The sequence below is a fragment of the Thunnus albacares genome, chromosome 4 (genome assembly GCF_914725855.1).
Source record: "Thunnus albacares chromosome 4, fThuAlb1.1, whole genome shotgun sequence".
Classification (NCBI taxonomy): domain Eukaryota; kingdom Metazoa; phylum Chordata; class Actinopteri; order Scombriformes; family Scombridae; genus Thunnus; species Thunnus albacares.
This window is the reverse complement of record NC_058109.1, coordinates 13,972,475-13,992,854: the sequence shown is the minus strand read 5'-3', so window position 1 is coordinate 13,992,854 and position 20,380 is coordinate 13,972,475. Positions and strand designations below refer to the sequence as shown.

General features: G+C 37.9%; 1 protein-coding gene across 2 annotated transcripts in view; it reads right to left on the bottom strand.

Annotated features, from left to right (window-relative positions):
• The window catches only part of LOC122981229 (potassium voltage-gated channel subfamily D member 3-like), an 83,759-nt gene that overhangs the window by 11,998 nt on the left and 51,381 nt on the right, over positions 1-20,380 (bottom strand). For both annotated transcript variants that reach the window (XM_044349874.1, XM_044349875.1), the window contains exon 3: positions 6,745-6,907. In XM_044349874.1, the coding sequence (XP_044205809.1) occupies positions 6,745-6,907 (163 nt within the window). The remainder of the gene's footprint in view (positions 1-6,744; positions 6,908-20,380) is intronic.

The following is a 20,380-nucleotide window of genomic DNA, read 5'->3' as shown; positions in this document are numbered from 1 at the left end:
TTTTTACGTAGCTTCAGTTAAAGAATGATTTAATTAGACAGTGAAAGAGCTGTCTTGTGCTGCCTTTTCTTATTGATCAAAGGCTCTACTTGACACAAGGAAGGAACATATAAAAGAATTACTAACTCTGATTCTACTACGAGTGCAAGAGCACTGCAATTGGTTGTACTGATGAGCATCCTGTCTTCTCTGATGGTCTATTGAGCCCAAATGGTTGTCTAGGAAACCCTTACTTCGAGCTGATCCTGAACTGATGAAATTCTCAGTTTTTTTTTTTAGAGTCTATAGGTGTGTCCAAGTCAAGTTTGGTCAAGTTTAAAGAGAGTCTGTAGGAAATACACTTAATTGCCATTCAGTGTGAAGCTGGAGCTAGCAGCCGTTTAGCTTTGCATAAATTTAATGCTCAGCAAGAAAGCAAGTAAGAAATTTTCTCTAGATTTAAAGGATAATGCTGGCAATAATAAGTATTTTTCCTTTTGTAAAAAATCCCATTAAAAGACCAAAACAAACTATGTCAGTTTGCCACTCAATACTTTCCGACTTCCCTACTCTGTCTGTGTTACTTAGCCCTAAGCCAATTGATCCCTACAGAAGAAATACATCTTTTAAAAACAGGACACAAATATATACAGTATTCAGTTTTTAACAGTGGCTTATCTTAAAGCGGCTGGGCACAGTAGTTTTTAGCCAATTTTACTCAAATAGGAGTTAACAGTGCATTTTTGTTGTGGACTATTTTCACTTGTGGATTAATACACATTTGGTGTGTTTGTCAGTATTTACAGCAGCAGGACTTTGTATGTGGGATTGGTTCAAAATAAACTACAGTGCCTATGTTCATCATAATAAAGGTCTGGCTGACATAAAGTGTCAGTCGGTGCAACTGTGTGGTTCATTGATGTGTTTTTAATAGTTGCTGGACAAAAATGAAAGTCTATGGTACAGAGGAATAAGATGTTTCAGGCTTTGGCTACACTGGCAATACTTTGTGGGATCACTTGCTGGTTTTGGTATTTTTTATGGGATTTGATGACATTTACTTAAAAAAAACTATTTGGTTTATAGTTAAAAAAGGTTTCAAGAGTCATTAATTAATTTTAAAGAAAACTGACATGAACAAAGTCAAGTTTCATTGAATTCTCTCGATACAATCGTGTCAGTTCTCTATTAAAGAGAATTGTTATGTGAAGTAAGTTTTGATTTCAAGTAAAGTCACTTTGTGTTTTTATTATCATTTGCTTCAAAATGTGCTTGCTGACAGTGGAGATATTTTGTGTCCTGTTTGGTCTAAATGCTCAATACTACTTTTGTAATATTGATGTAATAATAATGCTGTAAACAGGAAAATACTTGTAATTGTATTATATTATTGACACTGTGAAGCTTGCCATATTTTTGTAATAAAACCTTTCCAATGTAAGGCTGCTGAATGAGAGCAAAAAGTTTCAGCTTTTTAGTTTAAAATCTTCCAAATCAGTGGCCTGAAAACCAATACTGGTTCACAAAATTCATCTCCAAAAGTGAATTCCTCCTAAAGAGCGATGAGGATGTATTTCATGCCTGGAGAACTTCTTTGAGGTAAATTACACTTAAGTTACAGTCTGTTCAGAGACAGTCAGGGAACTTCTAATGGGCCTCTTTGACACTCTGTCTAAGGCCCGGTGATGATAGATTCTTAGGATTTTACTTTTTTTTTTCATCTCTGGTCTTGGTTGACCGAGCAAATCAAGCCTATATTCCTCAACATTACTGACAGTCAGACAGCCAGATTGCAGTAGTTCAGGAAAGAGGCACGAAATGTTCGCCTCTAACACAAGTGAGCCTTGAAACTACTGTACATAGAGACCCTTCTTTCTTTTTTCTTACCTTTACCCCAATCAGCCTCTCTCCTTCAGACTCTCTCCTTCTGCTTTCTCTGACCCATCTCCTTTGTGTTCTCTTTCTTTTATCTCTTGTCTGCCCTCCTTCTCTATTTCCACTGTTGCTCTCTCCGTTTTGTTTGGCCTCACATCTACAATCTTTGGCCTTCTGCCTTTTTTTCTCCTTCCTCCTCAACAACCTGCCATCTCTGTGTTGCTTCACTTGACTTTGCTCTCCCATCACTGGTGTGACCTCAGTCCATGTACTGCCTCGACACTCCCTAACACTCTGATGGTGAATAACCTGCACCACTGATTTGTGCAAATATAAAAAAAGAAACCTGTCTTGGGGAAATTTTCTTTTCGACTTATCAGGTAATTAGTATCAGGGCTAGTTATGCCCTCTGTGGGTGAGTGAACATGAAGAAGAGACACTGTACTCATACACTACAGTAGTTAGAAGGGAATGACTATTATTAAATCCAATTTAGATTCTCTACTTTCTATTTTCTGACTGTGAAGCTACGATGGGTACATGAGAGGACCTTTTTGTAAAGTCAAATCCCCAGATGACTACATAATTGTAATGGGAGCCTGGAGCAGCCTGTTGTTAGAGACAAATGAAGACGAATGAGACCTAAAGAGGAAGGGAAGGCCAGAAGAAACTGAGTAAGAGAAGGTGGGAGAACAAATGAACTGGGGTTAATATAAAAATACGTATTTTTCTGCTTCATTCTCTTTCTACTCTTGAACTTCTATTGTGGTGAAAAGTACTCTCAGAAGGGCATTTCTGTGCATTGGTGAATGTTGGTTTCCTGTTGTTTCTTGGGTGTGCACAGCATTCATACTGTGTAAGAAGATCACAAAGTATTTAGAGGTCTTACAAACTATAATTGGTCCAATTGAACAATAGATGCACCATTCTGTACAGTTTTTAAATTGCTTATAATTCAGAACATAGTACTGTATAGAAAGTGGTGCCCTTCATTTTCATTCATTTTCTGGAGCTCATTTGTTCTTTGTACATCCCTTTGTTCTACATGTATATGTACTGTATTTCTGTGCTTTCCTTTGGTATAAAAAATCTTATCCTATCTATTTTAGATGCCTTGATATGATATGATGATATGATGATGAAGTATCGAGGATTAAGGTTATTTCTTGACCTTGAAAACAGCAGTTGAGAAACAATCTCTCTGCAAGGTCCGTTGAATAGCTGTTCTGAAGCTTTTAATCACAATTGCAGAATTATAGACATTAAAATCATTTTTTTCTTAGCACTATAAAGTGGCTATAATCAATTTTATATATAATAACAATGTAAAAACTGGCAAATTAAAATGTCAGAAGCATTGCTCCTAAAAGCTGCAGAGAATTATAACCCGACTCTGCAGCTCCCCTGGTTTTATGAAGCTCTACAGCAAGTTTCAGTTAAATGTTTTGCTGTCTGGCTACAACTTTACTGTTTTAGTTCACTTTCGGCACTTTCACTATGTCGTTTTCGGCCACAGCAGGCAGCTGTTTTCGGAGAAAAAGCTTTAAAAACCCACTCTCTTAACATCAAACAAGAGACAAAGGTACTGACTAGCTGGTGAACATATTGGAGCATTTGGCAGCTAAAGAGCCAGATATTTCCCTCAGGGATTGATAGGGACCAAAGATGGAGCTAAAAGAGAGTGAACAATGGATCATATATATATGGGGTCACAGTGAAAAACCTACAGGTTATCTGAGCTTTTTATTGTCTTTCAGGTCATTGTTTGGGGTTTACAGCCTACAACATTACTGTTTTGGTTCCTCTCTCCTCCATTTAGAGAAATCACATTACTGATTCAAGGAACAATATGGGGGAGCTAGTGTTAGATTAATGTATTAGTTTGCAAAACATAACTGGCCTTCAGCATTTTCAAAATGCTGAGACTGGTCTGTTGGTGTGATGCATTTCTTGTGTGGAAGGTTCCACTCAATAATGTTTTGTAAATTACGTCCTTGTAAAAGTGAATGATGTATCCCTGAGTTTCTCCTTTCACTAATTTAATAGGATGAGTGAGCCTGAGGAGCCGCAAACTCTAAAAGAACTTAATAAGTTGAGTTTTACTGAATAGTTTTATTGTGCTATTGTGGTCTAAAATGTGTTTTACAATCACTGCTAAGAATCAAGAAAATTAAAAAAAATCCTTCAGGAGAAATCTTCAGAATCTGCATCAAAGATAGTTTGTCCACCAAGTGCAGAGAACTAAATGACCAACAGAAATTGGCATCATGCGATGGTGAAGATGCAACCTTGTCTAATAAACTTTGTCCACTAACTTGAACAAGGTTGTTGCTGTTTTTTTTGTGACATAAAGAAAGTCCGCCTGACATGTGTTATCTATATTTGAATGTTAAAAAATGTGTAACTGCTGTTGCCAATCATCAATTACAATTACAATATTCTTGGCATATTGTGATATTTTGAGTATATTTGCAGCGATCAACAGCAACCTTGGATGTATAATAACCAGTCTGAACTGCAGTTAGTGCAGTTGCTAAATAAAAAATGATGCTGCCATACTACAGTGTACACTAATACTACTACCTGACCTTAGAATCAGTATTTGGATAGTTACTAGTAAGAAATGTCTTATTACTAACCGCTTTCTTTAAATGGCAGTGAGATTAGCCTACTTGATTTGCAGTTTGTAGTAATTACACCACAAATAACTTTACTTTTGAAATTCATTCTAAAACCCACAAATATGTATATATATAAATAAAAAAAATGGATGGACACAAAATAAGCTTTTTTTTAACTATGCTGGCTGAACCAGGAATGATAATGTTATTTTTCTCCTAAATAAACTGCACTATCACAATCAACACAATTAAAACGTAAAATATCAAAATATCTTTGCTATTTAAAAAGCACTTAGTCTCCATTGAGTGTGTGACTTTTGTCTCCCCCCTCTGGCAGTGAGAGTAATTACAAAAACTCTGTTGACATGCTTAGATCATATAGGCTCCATCGTTGCCTAACATTACTCTGTCGCTACTTTTGCAGCTGTAAAACAGTGGATAAATTGTTTTAGCATCACACAACCCCTGCAAAATGACATTTACTATAAAATACAGGGAGATTCATCTGACAGTGATAGGCTTTATCAGCATTGTGTGAACTGGTTTGGCAAGGGCTTGAATGTATTGGATGTTCATTTATATGTTAAAGTTCTGCACTGCAGGTTTAAATATCCTCTCCGTCTGTCCTTCCAGCACTTTTGGTCTCTCCTGCTGTCAGTACTGTACCTGTTGCTAGGCAACAGTTCATTCATGCCAGCATAAACATATCGATATCAAAACACTGTTCAATAGTCAATGAACAGCTACTAAATATTTTAGTATTTATAGATTTACAAGTATAATTGAAAAGTTGTATAGAAATAGAAAACATAGATAGAAAAACATTTTCAACAGTAAGTTACACCACTTCATTAGTGGGAAACAATTTGATTGCAGTAACAATTTAGTAGAATTTTTTTAATGCATTGCCCCTCACTTTCATCATTGTATGCATCACATTCACATATGCAGCTGTATGTTGTCAAACCATTTGTAAAGATGACCATCATTCAGATTTATCTTGATGGCATTGTGAACACATCTTTTCCCTTGAGACAGTGCAGTTCCATAAAATATTTAAGGATAGGAACTGTGAGGCTCATTGATGTGTTTTTAATAGTTTTTGGACAATGACGGAGGTCCATGGTACAGAGGAATAAGATATATCAGGCTTTGGATACACAGACAATACTCATAAGTAGGATCAGTTCATTGTTGGTTTGGCTCTGCACATGAGATTTGTTGACAATAAGAAAAATATAAAAATCGTCAAGCTTTGTCTTTTAGAGAAGCTGGGTTCTGCCTGAAAACTGTAACTGTTTTGATCCCCAAACCAGTAGGATAATCATTTAGCCACATTTTTTTCTCAATGTCTTCAGTGCTTACCAGTCAAATGGATTTAGAATTTAAACTGACAAGTTCCTAATTGGACCACATGAAAGTATAAGTGTGTTCACTCCATTGTGTTTGTAATGGACTGAAGATAAAATTTTACTTCTGCTAATTTAAAGCAATACATTAATGAGAAAACCAGTCACCTATATCACTATGAATTTAATCTAGACATTTCCCTACTCAATTAGCTATCAGCAGCTGCTCTCAAACTTAATAGCACTCTTATCTCGTCCCATAGAAAGGTCAAGCCCACTGGGTGAGTGTAGTGAGTGGATAGCTAACATTTCATACTCGGATCTTAAGTGTGTGTATGAGAAAGAGAGATAGAGGGAATGTGTGTGGAGAAGGACATTGAATAATGTGGGTCTGAAGGGCAACAGATTTCCTGTGTGTGTGCATCTCTGATGATATTGAAAAATGTTGGATGATGTAGGTTGAAGGGCAGTGATTTGCAGTGCAGGCGTACCATTCTTAATTGGGGTCAATCCTTTTCAGCGTCACCTTTATTTAAGTTTTGTAAAATGTGTCCTCTGTACTTTTCATGAAAAAACGAAAACTCATTTGTCATCAAGTTCTTTTAACCCGCTGTCATTATTTTAATGATCTGAATTAAACAAAAAAGATCCTCAAAAGGTTTTTCAGGCATAACCATTAGTATCCACCCACCCGTCACTTTTACTCTACACTTCAACCTTCAATTCATTCACATTAACTTAATAATATCTCATAATCCTGTGGCACTTTGCTCTTTATAAAATCAAGAGCATGCACCCCTAATGGCCAAGTAATACGTATGTGCACACGCTCCAACACAAACACACTTATTCAACCCACACATAAGCCTCGACTCTCTCTGTTGGAGCAGAAAGGACGGTTAAAAGACGTTGACCTTTACCTTCTGAGCACGGCGTTTGTCTGCCCTCTGGTTCTGGTGGTAGATGCGGCTGAAGTTGGAGACGATAACGGGGACGGGTAGAGCGATCACCAGCACGCCACTCAGGGAGCAGATGGAGCCAAAGATCTTTCCAGCAATTGTCTTTGGCACCATGTCTCCGTATCTACAGATGAAAGGGATTAGAAGAGGTTAGACAGAGTGTATGTATACACGATTCCACCCACCTGTTTTTAAACACTTTCAGTTTTACAATTTCAATTTGTGTATGGAGGAACCTCAGTGGAAATGCCATAAACAAATAAAAAATGCACTTGGATGAGGCAGGAAACATGGCATACTGCATCAAAAAAGAGAGTACAGATCTTTTGAATATACCTTAACATTGCAGGGCCTGCCTCTACTTTTGTCTACTGAAGACAACACATTGATTTTATGCTCCCTGCTGCTCATTAGAAAGGCCCAATAAAAAAGAATAAGAAGAGTGGCAGTAACAATAAGTCTAAAATCCAGACAGAGGCTCTTGTTGCATAGTGGTTGATAAAAACCCCACATGGTCCACACGGATTAGAAGAGACAACTTAATCGAGAAAAACAACAAATTCCACTTTCGGTGTGAAGCAGCAGTGAAATATCATCATGTATCACAGCTTTTAATGTTTTGCCAACATTTCAGAAAATTGCTTAAAATGTACTGTTTTATAATGGAAACATAAATTACTGGCTCTACATTGCTATACACAAGCACTAAGCACCTGCACAACACTGACACCACCTTTCAAGTTTATACGGTGAACGTGTGAGCAAATGTTTGCCTATTTACACATTCAGCAGACACAGAGCAACTTCAAGATTAGTTTGGCCACCTGATGAACGTCCAAGTCCAATATTCACTCTCCTTTTAGCTGTGTTTTGCTCTCCACCAACTCCTGCTGTTCCCCATTTTATTGTTGTTTTCTGCTTCCTATTGGCCTCTGATACTTCGATTACACAGGTGAATGCCTGCTGTAACAGGTGGTCTGAGGCAGAGAGACATGGCCACTGCTGTCTATGTGGCTTAGACAAAGCCATGCCAGTGGGACGCAGGGCCAGGAAGATACCAGGTTTGACTTAATGGCAAAGGCTGTGGGCCATGATGGCGTGTAGTAGAACAAATTGATTTAAAACACAGACCACTGGGACAAACTTGTAAATGGCTGAGAGAAGACACTGGAATTGTCTCCTGGAGAAACTTATGACATGGAGGTTAAAGCCCCCCTTCTGTCGCAAATATGTTTTTTTCTTGTTGTCACCTGACCTCCTGTATGCTACTTACACAGGTGTGATGTGGAAACTTGAAGCCTCCAGTGCAAATACGCTGAGAATTGACATTTTAGTGACGTAGGAGACATCTTGTGTCCAAACTTTTGAAATGAAAAACATTTACATTTACATAGATTCTGGAGTTTTTAATTAGGAACTAGTTTACTGAACTTTTTTGTGGAAAGCCCATATCAGACACAAAATATTATTCAAAGCAGAGTATTTTTTATATATCTTAAAACATGACTGGAGGAGATCTTTAAGTACTGTGATGCAAAACAACTAGCTACCATTTTGAGAGAAAAAGGGGGGAGACAACAAGTGGGAGGAAAGTTCCTTTCATCACAGCGAGATGAGTGCATATTCTGCATAGTGGGACTGTTCTTATGTTCAAGTCCTCAAACGACTGATTTCCTCAAGTGCCACTTTGAAAAACTGATTGGGCACCAGGGTTTGATTTTGATCCTCACAGTTTCACTAAAGCACTAAAGTCAAAGACCCTTTTTTCTCTCCCTCTCTGGCTGTTTGGCCTCTTTGGCCCCTCTGAGTTTCCTCTCTACTGCGTTCTCGACACACCGAGACTCTTGACAGGTAAGGCCCCATGCACTGTTAACCACTGTGCCTCTTGAGGGCCGCTCTCTGCCCAGACATGGGTGGGTGCTGGCTCTCCACTTTTCTGACTGTTGTTTTTTTTTTTTGGCCCAAAGCTCCCACTCTCCAAGCTGCAAAGAGTTCTAATCACTGGACTTACCTACCTCCTGCTTACTACCCACAGACTGAAGAGCTGAGGGATTATCACAAACCCAGCCTTCTGTTCTGCCTGAATAAATATGTGCAAGAAGGAAGGACGCAATGTTGCTCAAATCCCCTTTGAAAATTATTTTTTTTCCAATTTACTTCTTACAAAGTAGAGATGAACACACGATGCAGACTACAGTTAAGGAGTTGAGACATAATATATACAACATATAGCATATACAGACATACCTGTACACTCATGTATCTGGGGGTTACATAATATAGCCAAAGCTCCCCCTGGCTGCCAATGTAGACACAAGTTAATCAAATATAATTGTACAGGTCTCAGATTGATCATTTGCTAAACTTCCCCCATGAACAGCGATTGTATTTTTATTGAATTCTTATTTGCTCTCCTTTCTGGCCACGACAGATAACCAAAGAAAGTTGAGAATTAAATATGAAACTCTGAAAATGTAAACTATAAGCACACTATATACAAACTTTACAAGATAAAAATGCAAAATCTGATATAAATGTATGTCTGATTACAGCTGACAGTCTTTCCCCTATAACTGGAGCGGAGTAGAGAAGAGACAGGTGAGGTGAGGATAACGTTACTTGAGTTGACAACAACTACACTCGTTACATTACTGTAAGTGCAATAAAAGTTTCACAAGTAAAAACACAACAAGAGTAATTTATTAATGTAAACCACCCAAAAGATGGACAGACGTCAACCTCAAACATCTGAAATTCAGGCCAATATGTCTGTGTTTTTTTTAAATGTACCCAACCTGAATCTGGTGACAGGGGCGAGGATGCTAGAAACTAGCATGACTTGATGAACTGCAAAAAAAATTGTTCTGAGTGGATCATTGGGAAAAAGAATAAAATATGGGAAGACTCTGACAGACACTGGCTTAGCAACCAAAGGCACAGCAGGTCTATCAAGCTTCAAATCTCCCCACATGTTAGTTTAAAGATCAATGTCTTCTATTAGCCTTACAAAATCAAACGTTAGCATGCCTGGCTAATAAAATAGGCTAATAACAATTACTAACGGTCAATTTTGCCAGCTGGAATGGAGAAGTCTGCTTTTATCTACCTGTGTGAAATCAAAGGCAAATTGATTTTTAAAAAAATTAAGAAGAATTATGAGTGGTGCATTCACAACAGAAATCATTTTACACTGCATTAGCCTATATGCTGTTTGAGCTTGACAGGTGTAGCAACACTAAGGTGGGCGGTGCTCAGCGAATGGTCAATTATGATGGATTTCAGAGCTATTAATCTTGTTTAATCAATACATTTTTCTAAAACTCACTCTCAGCCTCCTCCTTTTTCTTTGAGTAAAGCTTTTTCTTGTGATGCACAGAAGTCATGACAGACAGGCTGATGTGTACTGCACGCACAGAAGGCAGAGAGTCAGAAATTTGAAGGATTATTATGGAGATTTGACCATGGGGCTTGCCTCTACTGTTGTTGAGTCCCGCTCTTGGCTGCCAGACAATCAGACAAATTATTTCACAGTTCGCTCCTCTTTCTGTCTGTCACCCGATGAGAGATTATGTTCTCCTGGATGTGTATCTGACTGCTTTGTTGTAATACTTGACACTTCATACCCACTATGTTGTGTCAAACATCATTATAACTGCGACACAATGGAATATTCAAAACTTTGCTCTTTGCGGTGTGTTAGCTTGCAACAGGATTTAAAGGAGATGGATGCCACAACACTAAAATGATGAATAGTTAGTTATGATGACTCACATGTAAGAGGTTGTCCTCCCTCTTTCACTCTGAAGAAGTTCCTTTATTCACAGTGGTGAGCTCCTGCTCTTACCAACCATCTTCTCTCATCATAAAATACAAATATACAGTATCTAATCAAAAAATGTGTGCGTAGGGAGGGTCGAGCTCACACTCATCGCAGCCTGTGACACCCTGTGCTCACGGAACAGCATTTGTGCATCTGTTGAATGTCTGTTTTGAATTTGTTAAGCACCGATTGTTGTGCGTTTGATTTGTGAGTCTTGACTTGGTCTTTCTTTGCACTGGTAATTGTTACAAAGGTGTGGTTGTGTGGCAGCTGAGTGGAGTGTGTAAGGATGCAGTGAGCTACCTGTGTGAATGCCTGTGTGTGGTGGTGCTGTGTTGTGCTGTTACTTTACTACATGGACAGCGTGCTTTGCCAACTAGCTAGTGGTGAACTTGGAAATATGACAATCTTGGCAATGTTACCAAAATCAGATCATACATAAAGTGACTGCCGCCATGACACTGCGGTCAAGTGAGCCGCTGTTTGCAAAACCATGGTCAAACCAGCTGCCTTTTAAATTCAGTTGCGCTGCTACTGCAGCAGTTATGTAAGCCTAAAGGTGCTTGTTTGGCATAGCCTTTAGGCTACTGTAATTACTGCAGTAGCAGCAGCTCACTTAACTGAAGTAATGTGATGTCTGATTGTGTGTGTGTGTGTGTGTGTAACTAGAACAAGCAATTTCTGAAGATAGAGCAATAAAATTATATTTTACCTAAAGCGAAAAATGGCCAGGGACACGGTGTAGGCTATTTTTCATGACTTTTTTAGGGGGCAGGTACAGAGGACCATGAAAATGCATATGAATATGAGCACGTAGTGGTCATTTCCAAAAAGGACACCATGTCATAAAAATAATCCAGCAAAATGAAACTCTATTGTCTCCCTCCCCTTAAAGCAGTCTGGCAGGCCAACAATGTAATAAACCTTATGTCAAAATTCAGTGCAAGGGTCTAAAGATCTAAAGATCAAGTTTGTCTGTTTTGTATCTAATGTGGACCATCCCCAAAAGGAGCAGAATGATAAAGGGTTAAATAAAAGCAACAACTGTTTGACTGAAGGGATCCATACAGACTCTCTAGTACTTAAAACATATACATGGATTTCCTAAACTCTCCCATTACAATCTGTATCTGTAATCTGTATCACCTGACTACACATATTCTATTGTTCATATCCATCCTAACCCATAATATTTCTTGTTTGTTTATATTACTTTGCCATGTATATACTTGTGAATATTTATGCTTTTTTTGCCCTATTTTAAATGTCTGGTTAGATGCCAAACTGCATTTCATTGTCTCAGTGGGCTACATGTGCTTTGTGCAATGACAATGAAGTTGAATACAATATAATCTAAAAATGTATTTTTGTCTGTGTCATGCCTCTACAACTATATGTTGTGTGTGTTTATACCGTATTTTCATTATTTGCTTGTTCTGCCAAGGACCACTATTTATGAAACCAGTATATCTTTTACTTATTTACAGCATTCTATAGTTTTTTGTGAAGCATATTGGTACTCTCATGGCTATACAGTATTTGGAATAAACAGATATAGAAATTTGCATCACTTCCACACAGAAGCAGAGGAAAGGCAGACAGGGAGCTGGGAGGAGGTGAGAATGACAGCTGTGAAATGTCAAGAGTTAGAAACCTCCGCTTGTTCAAATAACTATGATTAATTATGGAGTCGATGAGTCAGTGACAATCTGATTCAGAAATATACCTATTTGGTAACACTTTCTATGATGCCCATGTTTATAATGCATTATAAACATACTTATAATGCATTATAATCTGCTTATAGCATTGTATAATTATAGCTATAAGCACTCATAAATATTCATAATGCTTTCTGTATGAAAATGAATGCTAGTGTAGGAGTAATGCAAAACACTGCAGGTCAGGAAGGTCCTTGTCTCCTAAATAAACAAATGTGGTGAATATATGGTTTGCCAGACTGCAGCTGTTAGCCTTTTCAAATCAATATATGTACAAAATAGACAAACCATGAGTAGCAGGTCGTGTAGTATGTTGAGCAAACAATGAATTGTTCAGGGAAAGCCTGGAAGGGTAGTTAAACAGCGAAACAAGGTACAAAACACAGCAGTAGGGCTATTTCTCTGGTAAATGGTCTTCTACAGGCATTCATTACTTTGTTTTTTTCCATCTACCACAGTTTAAAACAGACCTAAGCGAATGGAAAAATCAATTGTGAGGGAATTTATTCAGTCGTGTTTTATCCTTCCCAATCTCTTGTTTTGCTCTTCATTTAAAGAACCTCTGCTGTTGCTTCCACAACATGTGGAAGGAACAGCGTGGTCTTGATAGATCTGTGATGGGCATCAAATAAAACAGAATTGGATTGGACGTGCCTCATTAAAAAGACACCATGAATCCAAAGCAATCAATCCTAGCTGAATGATTTTTTCTTATGGGAGATGGAATTGAAAGCAGCAGAGTCAAACCAAGTCAAACTTTGTTACCGCTGTGATGAAGAACATTTGAAACTGTTATCACAAGAGCAACTAAAGAACAAAACTAGTTCTTTAATCATAAGGGGTCAGTGTTATTCTTGTTTTGACAGGCGTTAAGAGCTTACACTGTAATTTGTCATTTTTATTTATTTCGTGAAGATCGATCACCTGTATGAGAGCACCAGAAAATACTCTGGAAACCCATAAATGACCAGTTACTGGACATATAAGTCATCAATCAACACGTACACACACACACACACTACAAAATGTCTGAAAAGCTTGTAGGATTTTTTTCTGCTTTTTCCTTATTTTTTAAGACAGAAAACTTCAGATATGAACTCAAATTGCGATTAAAATTTTCAAAATGCTCAGAAAAGGATCACATTGTGCCCATAAAGTTATAAAAAGCCTATACGTTGTTCAGTGTTAATTAAGAGAGTGACTTTTAAAAAAAATATTGTCAGTGATGTCTTCTCCAAATAAAGACTTCTGTACTGGCTGCAGTACAAAGCAAGGACTTGATGGTTGTGATTGGCAAAAAAATGTTTAAATTCATTCAATTCATTTGAAGCTAATAAATTGGAGCTAATAAATAAAATGATAGATTTATTGCTTTAAGTCACAGAGGACTCATGGGAGCTTTTGGTGAATAAAGACTAAAGCCAGTTTAGTTCTTGCAACTCCAGTGCCACAAAGTGCTCTCTTGCTAATAAATATTTTCTGTAATAAAGTATACGTTAATCCCAAAAAGCTCATTTAATTGGCTTTTATTCATCAAAGTAACAAACATCAAAGACAAGGCAATGACAAAGTTATAGGTAAAGGATTTGCTTTGCTTTGAAATGGCACATGCACATGAAAAGTTAGAGGTTTAAACATTTGCTAAATGATGGATCATCCTTTCATGTCTTTAAAGGATTAACTATGACAATTTTATATTAATCTCCTGCATATTTGCTAAGCTGCAGAGTCCTGATTGCTTTCTGTCACAAACACACGTTTTCTGTGTGACACCGCAGGTTAACAGGAGATCTATTTGCATGATGTTTACATAATCTGCCTTGAATCTGAATGCTTCTAATAGTATGCTGCTAGAATCCGTGTTGGATAATACCATTGTACTGTAGATACAAGTGCAGTTTGGAGAATATCAGTCCACTTTGTCTGATAGGCAGTCAAACAAACACCCAAACAAAGAAGCAACAAGCGACCATTTATGACCATTTCCAATACAGTAACATAGTCAAACCTTGTGCTGAACAAAGGAAACAACTTGCATTAGACTTTAAAATCATATACAGCAATTGATCTATTATTGATTGTGTCTCATTTGGAGGGATGTTTTCTTTTAGCTTTAACCTCCTCACTCTGTGTCTTTTAGCTTAAAAAATATGGTAGGTGAGGAGAGTTGTCACCCCAAAACCTCCCCAAGACTTTAAAGAATAATTTTGGCTTATGACAACTTATTTTTGTAATTTTGGCCATCATTTCTATTAGTTATGAAAGTAGTGAACCAAAGTATTTGCAGAGACCTGGGGCAAAGAGAAGATGAGACAGGTTGCAAATAAACCAAGAGAGTATAGCCAGATTGTTGTGAACACTTTCTCTGGAGGTTAAAACAAAAGTGAGAGCAGCTGAAATGTTGGTAATCTCTTATTGTGCAGGAAAACTGTGTGTTTTTAAGTGTGTTGTTAAAGACGGTAGGTCAAAGTTGAACCAAGAAGTTGTTCTGTAAACAGTGCTGAATGTTTATAACAGACAGGTTGGGTGATAATTATATCTTTCACCTTGTTTGCTCCTCCAATATGTTTGGCTAATCTCTAGATTTGTTTAAAACTTGTATGATCATCTGGCTGCTCCTGTTTCTTGCCAGCCTTGACTTTATTTAGCAAGTCACCTGATTCCCCAAACTCAACAATTAACTTGAAATCAGTGTCTTTATACCAATAAACTAGACAAATGACCCGAGTTGTAATTCAATGAAATTGTGCTTTAATGGTCACAGCATGAGTTATAGTTGTGGAATAAACTTAACTTTCAGGATTATTGCCTCAACTGTAATTGTTAAATCTTATTAAAGTGCAGTCACATGCCGAACATAATTAAAACACCAGTGAAACCTGCTGCCTTGTTTTGAATGTAAGTAAAATAAGCACAACTTTCCTGTCCCTTTGGGAAAAGCTGTAGTCACAGATCTACCATCTCCCTGCAGCACCACCAGGGTCTCGTTTGTTGCTTTCTTTCACACTTCAAGACACGATTACGACCTTCTCTTTTCCTCTCATCACTGCAGAGCCAACACAGAAACCAATCTTGTTTACTAAACCTCAAGAAAAGTGAACATGAGCAATGGCTGACCAGATCATCTATCTAGGGGGACTGCAGGGTACAAAACCCGCTATATTGATATTCACACACAATCTCACCTTTATGTTCTCCGCTGAAGGAAAGGAGGAATGGGGAGATAACAACAAGGAAACAAGAGGGAGGGAAGGACGAGGAGATTTAACAAGAGGAAAAGAAACAACCTTATGTCTGTTATTACACACACAGGCATGTGAAGGATGTGTGAGATTAGTTTGTGTGACCTGCTGCCACTGGAACGAAAGCACCATCCATCATGACCTGTGTGAGCTCCTGGTTAAATTAGAGGCTGGTTTATCTCAACAGAGAGAGTTAACATCAAGGGCAAACAAACCTGCCACAGAGGGTTCAAGAAAATAACCTAAACAATAGGGAGTTTATTTAAAAGCAGGTTCAACTGAGGTTCATTGTTGGACAAAAGATGATGTATGAGAGACCAACATTTGCACAATAGCTGAGAATAAAAAAAGTGAATTAGGCCATTTTTCTTAACATTTATTTATCCGGGGAGAATTTCCCAATCATGCACCGTCCATTTCAACTTCCTAATTAATATTCATAAACCTACTGTACAGTGTATGCATGCTGTCCAGTGAAGCAACAGTCCATTGTTCATTTTCAGCCACTCTAGTCACGTGGCTCTAGTGAAAGCAATTTTGGTCGGTCCACAGCTAACTCAAAACTGAAATATTTCAACAAATATCACATACACACTCATGGTCCCCAGAGGATGAATCCTATTGACTTTGGTGATCCCTTAACTTTTTGATGTTGTGCCACGACCTGGTCAAAGTTTTTATTTATCCAGTGAAATATCTCAACATATACTGACAGTTTGGCAGAACATTTGTACAGACATTCATGGTTCCCAGACGATGTATCCTCATGACTTTGGGGATTCCAACTTTTCATCATAATTTTCAGCTCACAGTGAATTATGTCTACCTATTGAATGGACTACAATAGGATTTGGTACAGACGTTCACGTTTCCCACAGGATCAATTGTAATAACTTAAGTGATCACTTGACTTTTCATGTAATGTCATCAGGTAATTTTTTAATTTTTCTGTTACTTTGGTCTATGACTTTCACATCATTCTCAGTTGTGCTATGTGTTTGGTGTATAATTAGCAAATGCTATACTGCAAACATGATAAATTAAGATGATAAAAGTGGTAAACTTTATACCTACTAAACACCAGCAAGTTAACATTGCCATTATGAGCATGTTCGCATTGCTTAAATACAACCTCATTGCATGGCTAGTGTGGCTATAGTCTCCCCTGCTAGTCTGAAGATTGACTGTCCATCTTTAACCTAACCACATTTGCAGTTATGTGAGCGGAGCAGTGACCATTGCTTAGCTTAATGTTAAACATTGCCAAATAATCTTTACTGACAGTCTGTGAAAAGGAAAAGACGACATCAGCAAAGTAGTTTGACAAACTCTTTCAGGATCTTGTAAACGGATGAAAGTGTTTGTTAATTAGATGATCATTACAGTTTGTTAGTGTGAGAACTTTAGTACAATGCTTCCATGTACTTCCAGTAACCCCTCATGGATTATCACTCTGTATGCTCTCTGGTTCTTTGCCTGTTTGTCAAGGCCAGACAGGCTTCTTCATGGAGTTTCTCTGTATGCTGTCAGGTTTCATTGACAATTTCAGCTACACAATCATCAGAGGTAATGAAGCATAGTGTCCCGAGGATGTGACAGGAAATGCATATTTGTCTTTTGTGTTTTCCTCTTGCTGCAGAGATATAGCAGCATTTGCAGTTCAGAGAAGTGCTGGGGCAGCAGAGCATTCAGGAGCAAGTTTGTAACAGTGCTGAGCAAAGCAACAGGGTTCATATCGACTTTTTTTTTTATTGTGATAAAAAGAGTACAACGAAACAACATTAAGCTTGCTAAACCTTGAATTTCAATGGATGCCAAATTGATTAAAATCAATTATAAGCAGCTATAAAATACAACATTTAGTTCATTCAATAGATGTTCTATTTGTTATCCTTCCTTGTGGTGAACTGAGGATTTACAGTGTTGCACTGTAGGACTGCAGTGAATGGCAGATAGATTTATTGGGCCTGAATAATTAAGATTTCTGCATGTTTGGAATGTTTCAAAATGATGAAATACTGGGCAAACACTGACCAAATGTTTGCAAAGACTCAGTAAGTGTTTTAATCTAGAACTGACGCATTTCATTGGAAATACTTCAAATCCTTTCTTTACAAAACTTCACCTTGCTTGATGAATCAGACCTATTAGTGGTTTCCTTGTGCTGTGTCACTCCATTCAAAGACACACTGCAGCATACGAATAACCAAACTCATATGGCTCAATAGTTGGGGACTTGATACGATATATTGGGCATGCACTGTATATCTGTGAAATCTTGACTATTATTAATTCTAAGGCTGGCTTGAGTTTAGACTGTGTTTAACACTGTGAAATGAATTGTCCTGTATGGTCTTGCATGTTTAAAAAAATTCTGAACTGACAATGAAACAAAAATAAAAATCTGGTTCCAAATGATCATTTCTTTATACTGTGCACACACACAGGTGACCTCTCCACTTTTATACAGTTCCAACAGCCAGGAGATTTTCCCACTGCCAAGTTATTATGGACTCTACCTTCTAATTGATGTTCACTGTAAACTTTCCAACTCGAGAATATGTGACATCTGGTGAGTCTAATGTTGGACAAAAGGAACCATAATTGCAGCCAATGATTTAACCCACAACCAATTAGTTTCTCCTCTCTGCTTGAGTTCTGCTTCTCTTCCTCCTGGCCTTAATATCAGTCGCCAGGGGTGTATCCAATGGAAGCAGCTGTAGTTCTTGATCAATGGTACTCAAATTTCCTCCACCATGATGTGATGGAATGCTACACAATTAGCGGTGGATCTAGGGAACTTGCCTCCTGTGTCGCATCACGGGCAAGGAAATGAAAATGTGGCAATTAATAAGGAGGAAGTGCTGCCCTGTCATTCCTTCCCTAATGGGCCAATCTGGTAATTCTGTGATTGAGCTGCATCACCGGAGCAATATCAAACTCTGCACTGACTGTGCTGGAACCACATTGAACTAATGCAATATCTTAAGGACAGCTGGATATAACACCCAAACCTGTCCTACAAATACTTTGATATGCAAGTATTTTGCATCAGAAACTGCATTGTGAGGAAAATTTAATGCCAGCCGCAAACACTGATACTGAGCAAATTTGCAAAACAAGCGTTCAGTGCTAGTATATATGACATAGGCTTGATGTTAATTTGGCCCCTACATACTCAGTCTATCAACCCTGTTTCTGTGTGCTTGCATGGAGCATTTGTCATATTCATCACAAACCAGCTAGTGTGGAGTGGAAGTGGACAATAAAACCGTCTGACAGAGAGTCTACAGCGACGCTTACTTGTCATTCTCCACCACTCGACACAGAATCTGCATTTAAATAAAATGAAAGCAACCATCATTTTGTTGCTTGCTAAACTTAATTTGTTTGACATAGGCATGCAATTAAAGTTGCATTAACTCATTTTTTGACTGACTTGGAGGTCAGTGGAAACGAGCTGTGAACACAACATTGACATATGGTGAACTTTTGCACAAAGTTGTTTATTTACACATCCCGCAGTTATGAAGCAACATTATCATTCATGTAGAGTTGTGTCTCTGTCCCCCTTGATGAATTTAAGTCTAATAACTACTCTCTTTTAGCTCTGTCTTCTCATCTAACTTTTGGCAAGAAAGCGAATTAACGTTTTTCCCACAATATTAAACTTTTCCTTTAATTACTCAATAAGTTCAATACCTGGCTCAGTATAAAGGGTCTAGAGAACACAACTTTAATCATTTAGGCTCTTAATACTGCTGCATTCACTTGCTACCTGTTCATGCCTTGAAGAAGGTCTCTGACTGAAAGCTCGCTAATTAAGATTCTTGCACAGATTAGAGTGTGTGGATGCTTTTTTCATTCATTCTGATATTTTTTAGCTCCAGCACCTTAGCTAAGTCTGATACCGGGTGATTGGTGTATTTCTCTCTATTTTTGACATTATACAGACTAAAATATGAATTGATTAATCAAGAAAGTAATTGTCAGATTAATGGATAAGGAAAATAATCATTAGTTGCAGCCTTAGTTTTTGATTTATCAAGGTTCTGTTTCCAAAAAGTGTTTTTGCTAAACTCCCAGATTACTGCCAGACAGCAACTGTAGCTGCATTAATAAAAGACAGACACAACATGGATGGCTGGAGCATCACACTATTTACAGGGAAAAAAGTTTTGGCAGGAAAAACTAAAAACGGGAGATGATGCCAGTCAGAGAGTAGAGACCTATTATCCACCACAGATGGTCAACCAGAAGCAGCTGCTCACTAGTGGGTAAGAAGAGTGCTGAGCGGTTTACTGAATTATGGCCGCCCTTCTTGACAAGACTCTTAAAACAGCTGCTTGAATAGGTTTCATCCTCATGATTCTGAACATAACCAGGCACATTAGGGGACAGTTTCATCACTTAAACAAAGGATTAAAGAAAAAAAGCTATTACATCCGTTGTTTATTATCCTGAATAGTACACACCTGGAAGGGGACAGACAATAAAGGACCAAGAGAATGACTGTGCGATGTCAACTAGATTGTTGGTTGATCAAAACTTGCAGTGCTGCGTAAGTTAAGTGTTTAACTGCTAAGATGTGGTGATAGACAGTGGAAACATCTAGTTTAGTGAGTAACAGAAGTACTGAGATTGTTCTTTATGATGAAGGCTTGATGTGTAAATTAGTGTTATTGATCACTGATAGCAAAATCAGGCTACATTTGCACACTGCTCTTGTTCCACAAAGTAAATTTCCTCAAAGCACTATTTATTTGACACCTCATTTGACTTTTAGTTGTCTGACAGGATTCCTAGCAGAGAGC